The 18830-nt window shown below is 30.6% G+C and overlaps 1 protein-coding gene across 1 annotated transcript; it reads right to left on the reverse strand.

The window, feature by feature from the left end:
• Positions 1-16123, reverse strand: LOC134708256 (ras-related protein Rab-14). The gene is made up of 9 exons (XM_063568650.1): positions 16018-16123; positions 12553-12665; positions 11231-11276; positions 9938-10069; positions 9037-9103; positions 7817-7904; positions 7320-7350; positions 6442-6510; positions 1-4619 (listed from the first exon to the last, which is right to left on the reverse strand). The coding sequence occupies exons 2-9, from the start codon at positions 12656-12658 to the stop codon at positions 4514-4516; spliced, it is 645 nt and encodes a 214-aa protein (XP_063424720.1). The 5' UTR covers positions 12659-12665; positions 16018-16123; the 3' UTR covers positions 1-4513.
• Between the last annotated feature and the right edge of the window lie 2707 nt (positions 16124-18830).

The following is an 18830-nucleotide window of genomic DNA, read 5'->3' on the forward strand; positions in this document are numbered from 1 at the left end:
GATTTTTTGTATAATTTATTTGTCAATATCATTATTTACACAGTATTCTTGACATTAAAATTTTCATATTGTGAACATATGATGATCATGATAAAGTGTATTGTATACAATCATGATAACATGTGTATACAATCATGATTACATGTGTATACAATCATGATTACATGTGTATACAATCATGATTACAGTTGCTGACTACTCATTACTAAAAAACATTATTCTGAGCTGTTTCTACATTATAGTCATTTTTTGCCAAAGCTTGTATTTTTCTAAGGCTCTATCATTTTAGCATAGAGAAAGAAAGTAGAAAATTAATCTAAACAATAATAAAATTTTGTGTGTCAATTTTGTTCATTTCAAGGATTAAATTTGGTTGGTGTGTCTACTAAGTTACGTCAATTATATGCAACAACCACCTGACAGGAAATGAAGATTGTATTGTAAGGGGAGACAACTACCAAATAGTGTATTATGTCATTTTTATCACATAGTGTACACATAATTGTACATGAATATCTAAGATAATGATAAAATTATATAATAAATAATGTGATACAATTAGTACACTTTATCTACATGTTGCAACAAATAATATAACAACAGAACTAGAAAACAACATGTTAAATATAGCACTGATGCAATACATTCATTGTTCATACATACTTTAAACAAACAAGTTCCCATGTAATAATGACTTCTTGAAGCAAACCTGTCTACTGAAGCACTGTATAAAAATATTTCCTATATAAACATGAAGGACAGAACACATGCTCAAAGCTTCTTATCTAGCAATAAAAATATATTACTTTATTGGTCCCTGTCGTATATTCAAATACTGTGAATTCATTTTATCTACTATATAGACATTTCATATGAGTGAAGTTTTCTAAACGGTCTGGTCAATTCTATATATATCTTATGTTAAATTTGTATATTTTATTATCCAACCAATACACTAAATTGGGACTACCTGCATTAAACTTTTTAAGGGTGTATTAAGGGAGTCCATTCTACTAATATTCAATCTAAGATAAAGAGCTGTCGTTACTAAACTTAATATTATTTTTGATTTATAGTTTGTGTCTGCTTTTTGTGAGCAAATGAATTAATTTCCTACAGACAATGGAATTCATAAAATATTAGATTCACTTTAAAAAAAAAGATTTATAATGAGAATAATTTCATTTAAAAGGTTCAATCCCCAGGAAAGACACCTTTCCTATTTCTAGCCACCAAAAAATTCTGACTGCAATAAAATCATGTATTTAAATTCTTTTAGCTGACAATATTTCTGTAGTTTCAATTATTTTATACCATAAGGAACAATTCAGGTCTATAAAATAGCATTATTTTTTATGTTCAGTCAATATAGGTCCATTATTTTAACTTCTCTAAATGCACAAATAGTGCCAGAAAAATGCAGGGAAAAGTCTAGAAAAGGAAATTTGACACACACAAAAAATTGCATAAAAATAAATAGGCAAATAAACAGGACAGTCATCAGATAAAATGACATCTTTCAAAATTTAATCAAAAAAGCAAGAAAAGAAACTATTAAAAGAAATAGTTTTGAAAGCAGAAAAAAATATTTGTTCTCAATTGGCAGGTCATTAAATAGACAAGAGGGAACCAATTGTTAACATATTCCATCTAAATTTATATAAAATGAAGCAGATTTCATAGATATATTGCAGAACAAAATCATGGCAGATTACCTATGTTATTCTGGGCAACAAAATAAAAAATAATCTCTCGACAATTCAGTAATTACAAATGATTAACAAATGAAAATATTGCTGAGCCCACAATAAGTATCTACCTTCTATGTCATGTGATCTCACAAATATTTAAAATATGCAGAAATTACAACTATTCACACATCCCTATCTAGAAGATATTATACAGTGAAACCTGTCATAAGAGACAACCTAAGAGAGAGCAAATAAGTGGGCTCATAAAACAATTGGTCTTTTAATACAGGTTCAATCTATATGAAATGCGGTACAAAGGGACCTATAAATAATGGTCTTACTACACAGGTTTTACTGTAATTCCTATTTTGTACTCGCACAACAATAAACAATTATCTTGTTTAGGTATATGTACTCTTTGTGTAATTTTTAATTTAAACAGATTTTGAAGTTTCGATGTGTTTTTTTTATACATAAATATATATCAGTGTCATTGTCATTATGATTTTTACTAATTGCAATACAGATTTTTTTTCAACAAATGCTTTTCGTTTTCAGGAACTTTATAGTTTGTTCAAGTCTCAACAAATCACTATAAAAACAAAATGGTTATCACAATGATTAAGTGTAATCCATTCACTCACACATTCACAAAAGCTCAAAAAAATACATCAGCATACCATATCATATGACTGACATGTGACCAATACTTGGTCATCACATTATCAAAATGTTTCTCACAAACTTTATTAAATATGCTTCAATTTTGACAGGTGTGTTTTTTGGTTTTTTTTAATAAAGAATGTTTTCCATCTTTTATTTTTACCAAAAGTTTAATTTTAACAATAATTATCATCCAGGGAAAATACACTAAATAAATGCTAGACACCAACAGAATTCTAATATCAGATATTGTGAAAGAGGTATTAGGTATAAGGTATTTTATCAATTGCATTTATTTCAGTGTACCTTGTCTGGATGAAATTTATACAGCAATTCTTAACATTAATTCTTTTTGCAATAAATTTTCTTACAAAATCATCTTTTATTCAGTCCTGCTGAAACTATATTGTAATTCTTAAAAACTGAATACAATATAATATTTATTATTCAACTAAAAACCTGAAAATTTGTTATAAAATTTGTGAGAAGCATTCTCTACTTCAAAATGATTACTGGTAAATCTATCAAATTATTTTAAAACTTAAATAAAACTCACATCAGGAATAGCTATAAAAGATAGGACTAATGCTGTCAAAAAAAAGTTGCATTACAGAAAATCCTTTTTGGGATAGGTGCGGTTAGGGTCTTATTTGGCCCCCAAAAACTAATTCCATTATCTTAAGCTGAGGAATAAACCTTCAAGAATGTGATATATTACCATTTCGACACACTTTAATAATAAAACACCTAAATTTACTATATTACAGATATGATAAAAATTTGACTAATTCCCAGGTTTCTACAGAATGAGGCTGGAAAAACAAAGACTACATGGTTCAACAAATTAAAAATTCAAGTCAGACACATAATTTGTTATAACAAACATATAATGCTACCATATTATTTGTAGAACCATGTGCATTATGTTTCCCATCCTAAAAAAAACAATGGAAATTTCATTTAATTTGGATTAACTGGAAATTGATGTTAATGGATATTTCCTAAAAATGAACATGGATACAGAAATTTGAAAAATATTTTTTTTCTATCTTCTATTTAAAGTCAATGCTCACACTAAGACTTATTGTGATAATTGCATTTAAATCCAAATAAGAATTTAAGGTAGAAATAGGGGCCTCATTGAACCAATTCCTTCTGAAACATTAAAATTCTTCTTTCCAAGCAAAATACAAAGATACAAGTTCCTATCATTTACATAGATTACCCTGTTTAAATTAACATATAGCAATCATAATAGACACAAATGATAAATAGTTTGAAACATATTTAACATACTATTTATTCTCGATTCTATATTTTATATGTTTATATAAATACAACCTTCTGGAGAATATTGGGTCTTGACTTCTGAATTACAAATACTAACAGTAGGGTCCATTTTCCTTAAAGCAAATATGCAAAAAGTGACAGAGATAGTTGAACGCTGTTTAGGCTTTATTATTATAAAGTTCTGCAGAGATGAAAACAAAACAGGAATTGAAATAATTTGTAGATGGTCTAACTTATATCCTTCCCCGTTATAAATTTTCAATACTTTTGAACCTTATCCATGGACTTACAGATTACCAAACAAAAATAAACATTCCTACCAAATGGGGGAACAAAATAAAAAATCCCCCCCACAAACCAATCAATTTTATGATGCAATCAATTTAGCAGGGATGTTTATGATTTTGCCATTAGTAAGTGAAGCTGATATTTTTTAAAAGGAAAAACGTATTACAGGTATGTTCTAATTCAGGGGAGACATTTAAAAAATTCTAGCCTTATCCCCTTAAGCTACTATCTTCTACCCTTCGTACATTGGTTAGACAAGTAACTTACTTTGTACATTTAAAGATAGAAGGATTGAAAAATGATAATATTAACATGTCTATCCAAATCATATTACAACTGAAATTTGTTTGATAAAGTCACAATATTTGATATTTCTGTCTTGCAGTACCAATTTAAATAATTCTCATTCGGTACCAGTTTATAATTCTCTCATTCAGTACCAGTTTTTTTTACAGTATATTTTCCAAGAACATATAAACATAGATTAAGAACATAAATGACTTGTGTTGATAGATCCACCAGTAACCACCGGATTTGGAATGGATTAATATGTCCATACAATGATAAAATCTCCTCCTAGACTAGCATGCACATCCTTTATCATTAGGTGTCTGGTCCGTACTAATTGCATTCCTAGGTGTGGCTGGTTTATGTTGTACACCTGACTCGGCAGCATTCAAGTCCAAGCTGAGAAAATAAAGCAATTCAAGAAAGAAATGAGATACATCTTTTTTCATATGTTATTACAGATCTTTATAGCTTATCTTAGTAATCGCATTTTAGGTAAATAACGGTGAATGCTTGAATCTATATGTGCCTGTCACAAGTCAGGACCCTGTAGTTCAGTTGTTGTCAATTTGTTGAAGACTTAAAAGCTGATGACAAATTAATTTTCAGCATCAGGAAAACACTAGAACAAGATTAAGAAACAATATGTTGATAGCAGGTTCTTGATTATGTCAGATCAATATGATATCTACTTTTTGATACACGTCACAAGGTAAACTCAATTTGCGACAGTTAAATCTAAGTTGTACAGAGGCCAAGTTTGATATACAGTTATCTCCAGTCTAATGCAGCATATTATAAAAAATACCATTTACCAAATATTTTGGTGTAAATGACATAAATGTAAGTTCACAAAACTTTAGCAACAAAACAATGTGTCATCATATGTATACTCACGATGTCAAACATAAAACTCAACGTGTTTATACTTTGAAATCTTCAGAATGGTTTCAACGTTGACAAAAAGAACATTTGAGGCTCAAAATGTGACTTTGGTAATTACTTTGTGAGAAATTACATACCACAAAAATTTGAATTCAAAATGGTAGTTATGGACTCGTAGAACGTGGAATTTACCCCTTTAATCTATTTGTCAACGTCCAATCAAAAGTATCATTAAACAAAACAAAAACAAATTGCATTAGAATAAGGCCTTTTTGGGCCCTAAAATTGAGGTATATTGTAATACCAAATTAGGTGATTTTTGCTTAGAGATAATGCATTTGCATTTGCAAAGATTAAACTGTAAGGATTCCAAATATAATGAATACTCAATGAGGTTTTGCAGTCAAAAATAATAAGGCCTTGTAAATACCTAATAATTATTTACATGAAACATTGTTCATATAGGCAAACATTGTGGTTAATTATTAGATGATATTTGTATGTGCATTTTCTTGTTTCTAAAAAATCAGTGAAAATTGACAAAAATATATGACTTTTTCAGAAAAAAAACATAGAAGTGCCTTTTCAACTTCAGATGAACCCAACTACATTCATTTGACTTCATTGGTAGTTATTTTCAGACTTTTTATTTTATAAGATAAAATAACATCAACTTGACGAAAAGTTGATATCAATAAAATTCAAAACCCTGACCATATGCCCATGTTCAATATATAGAAATAGCCAGCAAAGTTAAAACTTCCTAGCATTTAAACTGTATGAGGAGTTATCAGGAATAGCTATATACTGTGGATTCATTAATATTGTTTGGATACCAATTTTTGTGAATTCTGTGGGTACAGGAGAACCATGAATCTAAATGTTCAACGAATTACAAATTTTATAAGGGATTGTATGCAGACCTTGACAAAACTACAAAATTAAATATCCACAAATATGCAATTTTTCCTGAAACCACAAAAATTGGTACCCATGAAAATAAATAAATCCCCAGTACCTGTAATGCGACAGACAGACAGACAGACAGACACGGGTAAAACAATATGCCCCCCCCCCCCCCAACTTTTAGTTGCAGGGGCATCAAAACAGGTAGTTAATGAAGTCAAGATAAATATAGTTGTGACATCAGATGTTGAAAACACTAGATGGAATAAGTCCTTTATTCACAGCTTTTATAAAACTTAAAGGGCTTAAATATAGTTGAAGTATTTGCCATTATGAAGAAAACCCTTAGTGAACCTCTAGAGTCTAGATGCCTTTTTTTCATTTTATTGTAAGTATTTTATTGACACAATATAACATTATATGTACAAACCTTCCATCTTGTATATTTTGATAAATTTTCTTTGCTGTATCTAAAAATGCATCTTCTACATTATCTCCCCTGAAAAATATGAAGAAAAGTTGATTGTTCGAAAATCAAACAAAATCACCAGTATGTAAATGAAAACATGCACTTGTATAAGGTTGATTTCTATGCGACGCAGCTCATATATAGATTTTTTTTTTTTTTAAATACAGACTTTACCAGTATGCTGATAAAGCAAACCCTGAATGAGGTCATGTGCAACGTGCATTACATTGAAAAATTAATGAACATGTGCCATTACTCCACTGTTGTGCAACGTCATTATTCGATATTTTGGAGTATCCTGCCCTGTCTATGATATAGAACATATTAAGCAGTATAATTAAAGGGGATGTGTACAAATTTGCTGATAAATCAACTGATTAGTAATTTAACTAAATATTCAGTATACAGTACCTGGCCAAAAGTATCTGTCACCTGCATTTTTTTGCCATTATTTCATATAAAAACACATTTTTTCAAAAAAAATATTTTGAGGGCATTTATGGTTGGATTTTTTTGTCTCTTGATTTAAACACATACAATAATTTTTTATAAATTAATTTGGTTGAATACATAGAAAATTTCTGAACAGAAAATAATATTTGAGTTTATCTTGTGAACAAATGAAAATGATCCACAAAATAAAATTTAACCAAATAAACCTCTGACAATGCTGCTTCTTTTAGTACCAAGTTGCTTAAATTCAAACCAAAAATGACCCTTAAATATTTTTTGAAAAAATTTTGTTTTATATACAAGATATAGTGAAAAATAGACGAATACTTATGGCAACACTCTGTAGTTATTAATATACAATGTAGTAACTGAATGTTTCTACTTACGTTTTGGCACTACATTCCAAAAACATTAAACCTGAAAAACAGAGTAATTTATAATGTTAACTATCAATATAAATAAGCAAAAAATCCAATTACCACCAGAGACTGACTTCAGCTGAACAATTTTGCTTTTGTTCATTTTTGTACATATTAAAATTAAGCAGTAAGTTCCTTGTTTGAATTGTTAAACATTTGTCTTTTCAGGGTCTTTTAAAGCTGACTGTGCAGTTTTGGCTTTGCTCATTGTTTTATGCCTTACGGTGACCAATAATTTTAAATTTCTGTGACATTTCCAGAGGGTTGTCTCACTGGCAATCATACCACATCTTATCTTTCATATTTACACCATGAATTATACTTTTCTCAAATAAATTTCTTAAAAAGTACTGTTTGAACCATCATTTTCTCTATTATTTTTTTCTAACACATAGTTATTTTGATAACTTAACTATATTAATCATGATATTTCAATATTTTACATTAATAAATAAATACTTTACCATTTTCATCAGCAAATTGTTTTGCCTCTTCATAAGTTACATCTCTCTGTGCTTCTAAATCAGATTTATTTCCAATTAAAAATATAACCTGAAAATGATAAAACATGGATTTCAGTGTCTGATTACACCCTGCAAACATACAATTGACTTTCTTTAAGAGTAATTCAGTGGGGTTTTCAAGTCAGTTGTGTTTTATAATGTTTCTCATACCTAGATAAAGAATGAAGCTAGCCATTTCAAGTTGTATTATAAATGAAATGGGTAAAAAAGATAATAAAAATTATTTAACATAACAAAACTGCTGTAAAACAAGAATGTGTTCATAGTACAGGGATGCCCCACTCCCACTATCATTTTCTATGTTTAGTGGACCGTGAAATTGGGGTCAAATCTCTAATTAGACATTAAAATTAGAAAGATCATATCATAGGGAACATGTGTTCTAAGTTTCACGTTGATTGGACATCAACTTCATCAAAAACTACCTTGACCAAAAACTTTAAACTGAAGTGGGACGAATGAAGCACAGGCAAATGCCCCTCTACTATCGTAGGTTGGGCATAAAAAAAAAACCACAAAAAAACGCACACAAAGGACAAACAAAGAACAAAACAAGGATCAGATAACCTGATTTGGAATAGACATAAAATGTGGTTATGTCAAGTCAGATGGACATAGAAACAAATCTCCCCTTTGAGTAATATTTTTTACAAAATGTCACTTTAAAGTTCAAATTTTTGTAAGTTGAATTGATATATTTTTTTTACTATTTAAACACAGATTCAGTAAAAATCAATTACAAGCATGAAATAAATGCTTTCGGATAAAATAATGTTTAAACAATTTGTTTATGGGTGAAATAAAATATAGGAAAATGAAATTCTGCAAGTTGTATTAGAACAGGAAGCAAATATGTTGTTATCATTTTTTTTACTACCAATAATCACATATAAATGTATCATAACAGGAAGTTATATGATGTTAAATCACATAAACCAAAATATGTTTCATTTTGTACAAGTTAAAATATCTTGAAGTAAGCAGCCCATATCAGCATACAAAGGCTGATAGAAGCCTTCAAGATCTAAAGTTCCCCTCTTGTGATCAGAGCTGATAACCCTTCACCATTGGATTTTGTGATGTTAATCATTGTAGATAGTAAATTGGCAATGTTCAAATAGACGCTGGTTATGTTCATAGATACTAATGTTCATACTTACTGTATTTGGATTTGTTAAATTTCTGGCATCTGTTAACCAACTACTTAAATGATTATATGTACTTCTCCTGCAAATAGTAAATATAAAATGTTAATCGCTAGCATAAGATATCTCTCTCCTCAAAATACAAATCTTAATAATATTTACCTAAAAACATTAATATACACAAAAATTGTTTCACAATAAAATTTAGGAATTTGAGAGTAAGAAAAGAGTAATATGCTTACAGAAAGAGTAAACCTCAACCAGACAATTTTTTGAATCATTTTAGAACAACGATCTACATTGCAGTCTTATCATTTTTTATATCATTGTATGTTCTAGGAGATAAGCCAAAGTTTTCAAATTATTGAAAGCACAACAGTACTTTTCACGAAAGAAGATAATTTAACCATGCCACATTCTTTATGTGCCTGTCCTAAGTCTGTAATTCAGTGGTTGTAATGTAACATATTTGTTTTTTTTTTGTTAATTGATTTGTACACAAATTAGGCTGTTACTTTTCTCGTATGATTTTTTTTTTAATTTGTCATTTCAGGGCCTTTTACAGCTGAGCATGCAGTATTGGCTTTGCTCATTGTTGAAGCTGTAGGCTGACCTATAGTTTTAAATTTCTGCGTCACTTAATGTGGTCTAATGTGTAGAGTTGGGGCAATCCTACAACATCTTCATTTTTATATTATACATGATACCCCAGTTCTCTAAATATTATGACTTAAAAAGGTCACTAAAGTTATATCTATTTACAAACAACGAACTGAAATCTTTCAATATTGAACTTAATGGTAGGTAAGGTCATTGTAATTTGACCTGCAATTACAGTACGCCAGATACATACTCAGAACCTTTTGACAAGGTTCAATAATTGGTCTGGCTTTCCATGATCTAGAATCTGTCTTACCGTGTTATATCGTAAACCATTAATGCACCTGCAGCCCCCCTGTAATAACTTCGTGTGACAGCACGAAATCTTTCTTGACCTGCTGTATCCCATATCTGTAATTTTATCTTTTGTCCTGAGACTTCTATTATTCTGAAATGTACATGATCAATGTGAAAAAGTCTAGCTGTGGACCAGTTATGAAAATCTTTATAAGAAATATCAGGGATTTAAGATTTTTCATCATCATTTGTTTAGCATGTTTCAACATTCAATGCTAAAAATGTTTCTATTGTTTTAAAATGGTTTTACAAACTAACAGAAATAACGCAAAATTTTAGTTGACTGTATAAGACATTCTCTATTTATATTACAGAATCGTGTTTGTCACAATCCAAATACATAATTGATTTATCTGGTGTATCTTGCATAACTCACATCTTCAAATCATAAGGGTTATTTTAACTAAAGCATACAACTTATTAGTGTGTAAAAATTATTTAATCAAAACAGAAGGTACATGTTTAATAGGCTTTTTTTAAATAAATTTCACCACTTTTTTTTAATTGTATGATACAACTATTGTAAAAGGTTTACAAACAGTGACAAGTTTGACTTAAACAAATGACTGTACTTGTGAGAGGAAAATATTACTTGTCCTTTGAAGGCAGAGTAAAATAAGAGTTTCATCCATAAAACATACACCAGGTACACATCTAATTGCATTTAAAGGAACCTTTAAGTTTTTGTTTTCATTTTTCACTAACTATTTGCAAAATACTTTATGCAAGTAATATTTTGTGCATTTTATTTTTCCTGAATCAGTTGTCAAATTGATAACAGCAAAATCATTTTTTTTTATAGACTATCTTTATCAATATAAAGGTATATCTATAACATCTAATACACATAAGGTGAATAAGATACAATATTTTCCTGTTTATTTATCTTGATATTTAATATCTATATTATATTCTTCCTGTTTATATGATAATATGGTTTATAGCTTTTACTCATCTCAATACATAGTACAAAGATCAACAAAATATGATTTTATATAGGTTTGATTAGAAACATTTGCAAAACCACAAAATGAAGTATTCACGAAAATACAACTTTTCTTCTAACCACAAATACTTGAACCACAAATATGAATGAATTCACAGTAACTAGAGTCAACGAGAGTGAATCAAGGATAGCTATATTTCCTGTGTTTATTTCTTGTCATGCATGTTTATACATGGTTGAATTATGAGCTTACTTGAAGTTATACATTTATTTTAATTATTCTCATGCAATACATAAAAAGCTTACCGTGTTCCAAATTCTACTCCTATTGTGTGTGGACAATCCGCCATGACTGAAAAACACAAAATATGGTTTACTGAAGAAAACCTTGTCTAATGCCATATGTATCATTTAGTTTTAGGTTGTTTAATATACATTTTAACATTTCTCCTTTTATTACTCAAATAAGTACATTTTAATGGGAAAGTACCTTATGTGGATGACATTTCTTCTGTTATTACTCAAATAAGTACATTTTAATGGGAAAGTAACTTATGTGGATGACATTTCTTCTGTTATTACTCAAATAAGTACATTTTAATGGGAAAGTAACTTATGTGGATGACATTTCTTCTGTTATTACTCAAATAAGTACATTTTAATGGGAAAGTAACTTATGTGGATGACATTTCTTCTGTTATTACTCAAATAAGTACATTTTAATGGGAAAGTAACTTATGTGGATGACATTTCTTCTGTTATTACTCAAATAAGTACATTTTAATGGGAAAGTAACTTATGTGGATGACATTTCTTCTGTTATTACTCAAATAAGTACATTTTAATGGGAAAGTAACTTATGTGGATGACATTTCTTCTGTTATTACTCAAATAAGTACATTTTAATGGGAAAGTAACTTATGTGGATGACATTTAGTTAAAGACAACATTTTAACTGATTTTCATAGTTTGTTCTTATGTTGTACTGTTATACCACTGTCCCAGGTTAGGGGAGGGTTGGGATTCCGCTAACATGTTTAATCCTGCCACATTATTTATGTATGTGCCTGTCCCAAGTCTGGAGCCTGTAATTCAGTGGTTGTTGTTTGTTTATGTGTTACATACATGTATTTTTTTTTCATTCATTTTTTTATATAAATAAGCTTATTAAAGGCTGTTAGTTTTCTTGTTTGAATTTTTGTACTTGTCATATAGGGGCCTTTTATAGCTGACTATGCAGTATGGGCTTTGCTCATTGCTGAAGGCTGTACGGTGAACTATAGTTGTGAATGTCTGTGTCATTTTGGTCTCTTGTTGGCACTTGTCTCATTGGCAATCATACCATATCTTCTTTTTTTATATCTTGTGTTGTGCTGTTAAATAGTTGTTGATTGCGGTTTTTTAAAGCTTTAAAGCAATGTTACCGTAGATTTTTGAATGCTTTAAAGCAATGTTATGTGAACATACCAACATACATTTGTAAAGCAGAGTAAAAGCTATTTTCATTATAAATGTGAAAGCCACAAACATTGGACGGCTATGTGTCATATAGACCTGGAGAGAACACTGCTGTGTACATAGACTAACATCAGATATACTATATACACAGCTACGTGTATTTTACTCACATTTTTTTTCTGTAAACTGGTGTAATAAACATGATTTTCCAACTCCCATATCTCCTATTATGATATATTTAAATATATACGAATAATTATAAGGGCCTGCCGCCATCTTTGTACTGAAAAAAAAGTAAAACTCATTTTCAGCTTTATCTCATATAGAACATTCAGTTTACATGTGATATGGGAAGTACATACAAAACTTTACACTGTGTACGTCATGTAGTGTGAATAGTAAACATGGTTAATGTGATTGTAATTGTGAATGTGCTTGGGTTTGTGTTGCTCAGTATATACATATTCTACATAGAGTTCTATGTACTATTGTTTGACTTTTAATTTTTGTTTAGCCATGTCAGTGTCTGTTTATTTTAGTTTGAATGCATATGTTCCCTTGGTCTTTCTTTGACTAGCTGATCAGAGTTGTAAAAAAATATACAAAAAAATATTGGCTTGGGTAAACCTTATTCATGTTATTACAACCATGACAACTGAGAGACCAAATTTATATTTTGTCCAAACAATAACTGGAATTCTGCTCTGAAGTTACGGGGACTAAACTTAACTTGTTTCCCCAAGGGACCAAGCTGGCCCTAAAAATATTTCTTTCAGGCATTTTTTTCCTTCTTTTACATGTGCTATTCGAACTTCCAGTTCAAACATACACAAGTTTCTAAATTGTTTTTGTGTGATTTAGACTTACTGTAAACCAACTGATTTTCGCGGATACTTTATTTCGCGTTTTACCTTTTCTTGACCACTTCGCGGCTATTTAATTTCACGATTTTCTGATTTACTTGATGAAGTTCAATAAGGAAAGATCCAAGGTTTACATATTCGCAAAAATAAGTTGGTTTACAGTATTTAAACAATTGTGAAGTGTTAAAGAATCATTTACAAGTGGTTCCAGCTTCTGTTTGATGAAGGAAAACAGGATTTTCTAAGAAATACTGCAAATGACCACACATGATTTGAAATTCCCCGTTTCATTAGACCATTTTTAACAGTTACAAATTTATTTTTACCTGAAATTTCCTGGGGAGAAGGGCGTGTTGACTAAGAACCAGTGCTAACTGTACTAGCCTGATTACACTAATAAACCTTTTCAGGTGATCCTATACATGTATGAAGCTTTTGAGTCTTGTCAAGATTATGTGTGATAACCCAATTCTTGAATTACTGCCGACAGAAATTGATCATAAGATATGACAATACTGATTTTAGTACATCTCCTTTCTATTGACATTTTGTTATTAGATAGATATAAGAAGATGTGGTGTGAGTGCCAATGAGACAACTCTCCATCCAAATAACAATTTATAAAAGTAAACCTTTATAGGGCAATGTACATGTACAATCCTTTAACACGAAGCCTTGGCTCACACCGAATAACAAGCTATAAAGGGCCAAAAAATTACTAGTGTTAAACCATTCAAATGGCTGTTTTTATGAATCATTAAATGCTACATGTATATCAAAGTTAAAATATCCTTTTACAGTTTTGATAAAAAAAAAAAACTATTGAGTATGAAATGTCTTATTATTGAAGATTGGACAGCAATATAGATATCTGGATATTTATTTTCAAGATACAGTGTTTCATTTTTTCATTGGCGATTTACTAAATAGTGATACATGGACAAATTATAGCCAAATACAGGATTGTCACGACTCCCAGGACTAGTGAAACTGGAGATGCAATGTACAATTTGTTAGTTAAGACAAAAACACAAAATAATAATGAAATAATGAATTCCTGTAAATATATATGTTCCTAAACAGGTTAACACGGTCTGGAAGATCAAGACTACTTTGAGGGTCTTATTGGGATCTAAGTATTACGTGGGATTGGCTGACTTTTTTAAGTGTGACATGTGAAAGTCGATTAATTAAGCGTGAAAACAGGAAATAAATGTATTTACACTTGTCTGCAAATTTGTCAGCCATAATATAATTGTTCCGGACCATATGAGTATTTGGACCATACGGGTAGGGTCATGACCATATTGGTATATACTCATATGGTCCAACCATACGCGTATGGTTGGACCCTACCCGCATGGTCGGGGTAATTAACAGGTACATTTGTGCTTACCTCTTTATATAACCCTTCTAGTTGTCACGTCATTAAAAAAACACTACCAAAGGTAATTTTTTCATTAAAAATTAGTTATAACAAGAATATCAAAATAAAATAAGCAGTTTCACACAGTAAATTTCAGCACTAGCCAAAACTACATGTATAGTAGACACATTTTTTTTCATTACCGATATGTTATTACAAGTCAATGGCAAAATGTCGATCGACCTGTGAAGATAACTTCCCAAAATATCTAAATGAACTGTTACGCAAGAAGTTTACAGGATAAAGAGTCCAATAATTTGCTTACTTTTGAAACTTTATATAGCATCAGCAGTGCAATATTCAATTTTTTTTATACTTAATATACGTGGGTTTTTTTTTTTTAAATGAATGACGTCACTAACAAGGACACTAGTTGATTTTTTAAAGTTGTCTGGTGATATGATGTACTTCAGTCATATTACAATATTGGAGATCTAGTCAATAGAGCTTTTTTACCGTAGACACATCGGAATGACCCAGGACCCAAGAAAAGCTATGGTACAAATTTATGTACCGTGTGGACGTAAATGTCACCCTACCCATCTATGCAAGAATACAATAAGGCAATGAAAACTAACTTTGACATCAATATTTAATGTTATTTGAATTGTAAATAATACAATTGCATGTAGAAATCATTGTTATTTTATAAAATTTTCTCATGCATAATATTGAAAAATATACCTATATGGTCCAAATACTCATATGGTCCGGGCCGTTTATAACCAAACGAGTATATACTCATATGGTCCAACCATACACGTATGGTCGGACCATATGAGTATACGCATATGGTCATGACCATACACGTATGGTCCAAATACTCATATGGTCCGGAACATAATCACAGGTTCGTGTAAACTTTGTCATCATAATTCAAACCATTTGACGTCATAACTAAAAAGTGATTGTTGCTTGATGTCAAAAGGTTATTCGGAGGTGATATAAGGTCATTCAAAGGCAAAATACATCTAAATACAAAAAGTGTAAATACGTTTATACTCAAGTATTGAAGTTATCAAAAACAAATTATATAGTATTTTAGCAGCCACTGGTTACCCCTTTCTACTAGTCAGTTGTTCAGTAAATTCACAGTTAGGATGAACAAAATCGTATTCGTTTAAATGTCTTATGTTAATGGCATAGGCCGCATAGTTTCATCCAGATACATCGTAATGACAGATTGGAAGGGGAGGGGTGACTGTCAAACCGTCTGCTCTTTATGTTTATCTACGATTTTCGGTTCGTGTCTACATGTTACAGAAATGAAATACAGGCTATAATAATTGAATATGCAGACTCATTCTGCCTTTCATTTTAAGACATCATTGTATGATGTTCTATACCTAAATTTGTATAAAACCCAGAAATTGTGTTTCTGAATCAGCAACAATATGGCGGAATAAATAGGCGATCCATACGCCCCCTATCTGTCAAGAGAAGTTAACCCACAATCACACAAATGGAAATGCGCTGGATTTAGAAATACGTTTCTCATAAAATTAAAAATTCAATAAAAACAATAAAAGTAATATCCATTTAAACATTGAAAATAAATATTTGTTTACAGCATTTAAAATTTATAAAGAACTAGACAAACCACAGTTGCGTTTGGTAAATGGTCCCCCCTTTTTTGTTTTATATTTTTCATTTATGGCTCGAGAAGTATCTTAAAAGATTTTATAATGGACTGGTACTTTTTCATTTGAGTTCATGGAATTTCTTTTCTGTCTCTAAAATGCAATAAATGAAAACTTTACTGTGGTTTGTCTAGGTCTTTGTAAATTTTTGAATTAAAATTGGGCGCGAACGTGTTGAGTGCGAACGGACCTTGGGTGCGAACAGAGACATGTATATATGTCTCTGGTGCGAACGTGCGAGGTGCGAACGAGAGGGGTGCGAAAGTGTATTGGGCGCGAACGAACCTGATACCTTATAAAATTGAAGCTCATCGTGTCACAAAATATATTCAACATTAAACATAGTAACACATTTTTTTTACAGAGGCGCAACTTGTGCCTATAGGAACACATACAACATGCCAATTAATCTTACTGTAACATTGACCTTACGCCATTTCAAAGTTTATAACACTATTATCCTTTATGTGAATCATGGGCAGCAAATATGTAGCTGTAATCACATGAACCAATGGCCCAATTAATTAAATAAGAGAATGTCCGATACTACTATTCATTATTGTAGTCTCATCGTTAGAAAATGGTTTTATTTCCCCTTAGTAGTAGTGTAAATTTATTGACAGAGATGATTTGTCAGAGATGAGACAATAACCATTCTATTAACTTTAGCCGAAAAAATAAGAAAGGAATGTATCTCAAATAAACGAAACGTGTTATAATTAAAAAAAATAATGAGGATGTGTTTTGTGAAGATTGTGCTTCAAATACAAAAAATATGAAGATCTGGTATGATTGGCAATTGCGCCAGAATGAAATAACTCTCGACAAGACACCAAATGACACAGAAATTCAGATATTTCAAAACGGACTTGAACTTGATGAGGATAATCATAAACCTTTAGAAAAATATGATCCCCTATATTCGAATGACCCATGCAGTTCATTGTGATATTTTGATGTTAAATGATGTCTATGTTAATTATTGCATGTAGATGCAGTAATTGACAGACAAACACCCGACCGGCTAGATCTTTTGACAGAATAGTCAAAGAATTGTGTTCTATACTAAAAAAAGTTCAAATTCACAAAATATTTTGTAGCATTAATTTACAGAAAAGGCACACAAAAACAATCAAGCGGCAACCGTAATATGTACATGCATGTATTAGATGCTACACAAACAAATACACAAGTCTAAAGATTTGTGGTAAACAAGCAAAAGGAAGTTATGCCATACAGAATAAATTATATTTCGGCAAAAGAAATGACCTTCGTCGTTGATGATTTGAAAAAAAATGAAAATCCTTTCTGCAATATTTAAGTACATCCTATACGTCAATTTCTTTTAGAATAAACAATGATATGATTTTATTATGAAAGAAGAACAACACTGAAACATGTAATTTTTTGTAACGAAATATGCAGTCTTTTAATACGCTTTTATTAATAATTTTTCGCTGATACCATATATGTCTTATCAATGCTGTTGCTTGAAATTTTAGACTTCTATATATATATATGCATGGGTTCGAATCCCGGCGAGGGAAAAATAAAAAAATTGCGAAAGAAAATTTACAGATCTAACATTGGTGGGTTGATGTTTAGACGAGTTGTATGTATATATATATATACATACACGAGTCGTTATTGAAAACTACGTTCAAACTTATGATTGCGTTGGATAAAAACCGCAATTTTTATACGTATGCAAGTAAAACAAATTTCGTTGTAGAAGGGTCTGAATAAAGCAGAAACAACATTTTCCAAAAGACCAAAAAAGTGAAAAAGTATATTTAAACAAAACGCATTTGACTAACAGGTCGAACAACTGATGTTCCTAAACCCTGCTGACTGCCATTGCCGATTCCCAAATAAAATCGATCACGAGATGAAACAAAATATATATATATATATATGTTCCCCATTGTGTATGGCATCGTCACACTCCAAAGCGACTTCAATTATGTTTGATGTTTGATGTTTGCTGATTGTTTTTCTTTTTCTTTCTTATTTTGGATATACGGTAATTGGGGAGACTGTAGATATCAGAGGGATAATTAAACAGAAATGCAGAAAATAAACTGACGTGAAAAAAAAGAAACAGCAAGACCAAATGTTAAACAAGTCAAGGCTTTAACAAAACACACAATATAAAACCAAATACTTAGAAACAACACAAACCCCACGTAAAACAAGGGTTGAGCTCTTATCTTCCGGAAAGGTTAGCACCCGTCATCGCGTTACTCCTATAAAAAGCTGTATCGAGTAAGTGAAGCGAAAAGGCAACTCACATGCAATAGCGGATTGGTAATCATCTTTTTATCTAACCCGACTAGTTCTTTTTACTATCAATGTTGAAACCCGTACATTGATAGTAAAAAAAAAAAAAAAAAAAAAACCTTGACTGCAATGTTATGAAACTCCGAAGTCTTATATAACAGGACACCCGACGACTAAAACAAATTCGCAAATCGTCGGTCATAGAATCATATTCAAAACAGTGTGGTCCTGGCCATTGA

The sequence above is a fragment of the Mytilus trossulus genome, chromosome 2, assembly GCF_036588685.1.
Source record: "Mytilus trossulus isolate FHL-02 chromosome 2, PNRI_Mtr1.1.1.hap1, whole genome shotgun sequence".
NCBI lineage: Eukaryota > Metazoa > Mollusca > Bivalvia > Mytilida > Mytilidae > Mytilus > Mytilus trossulus.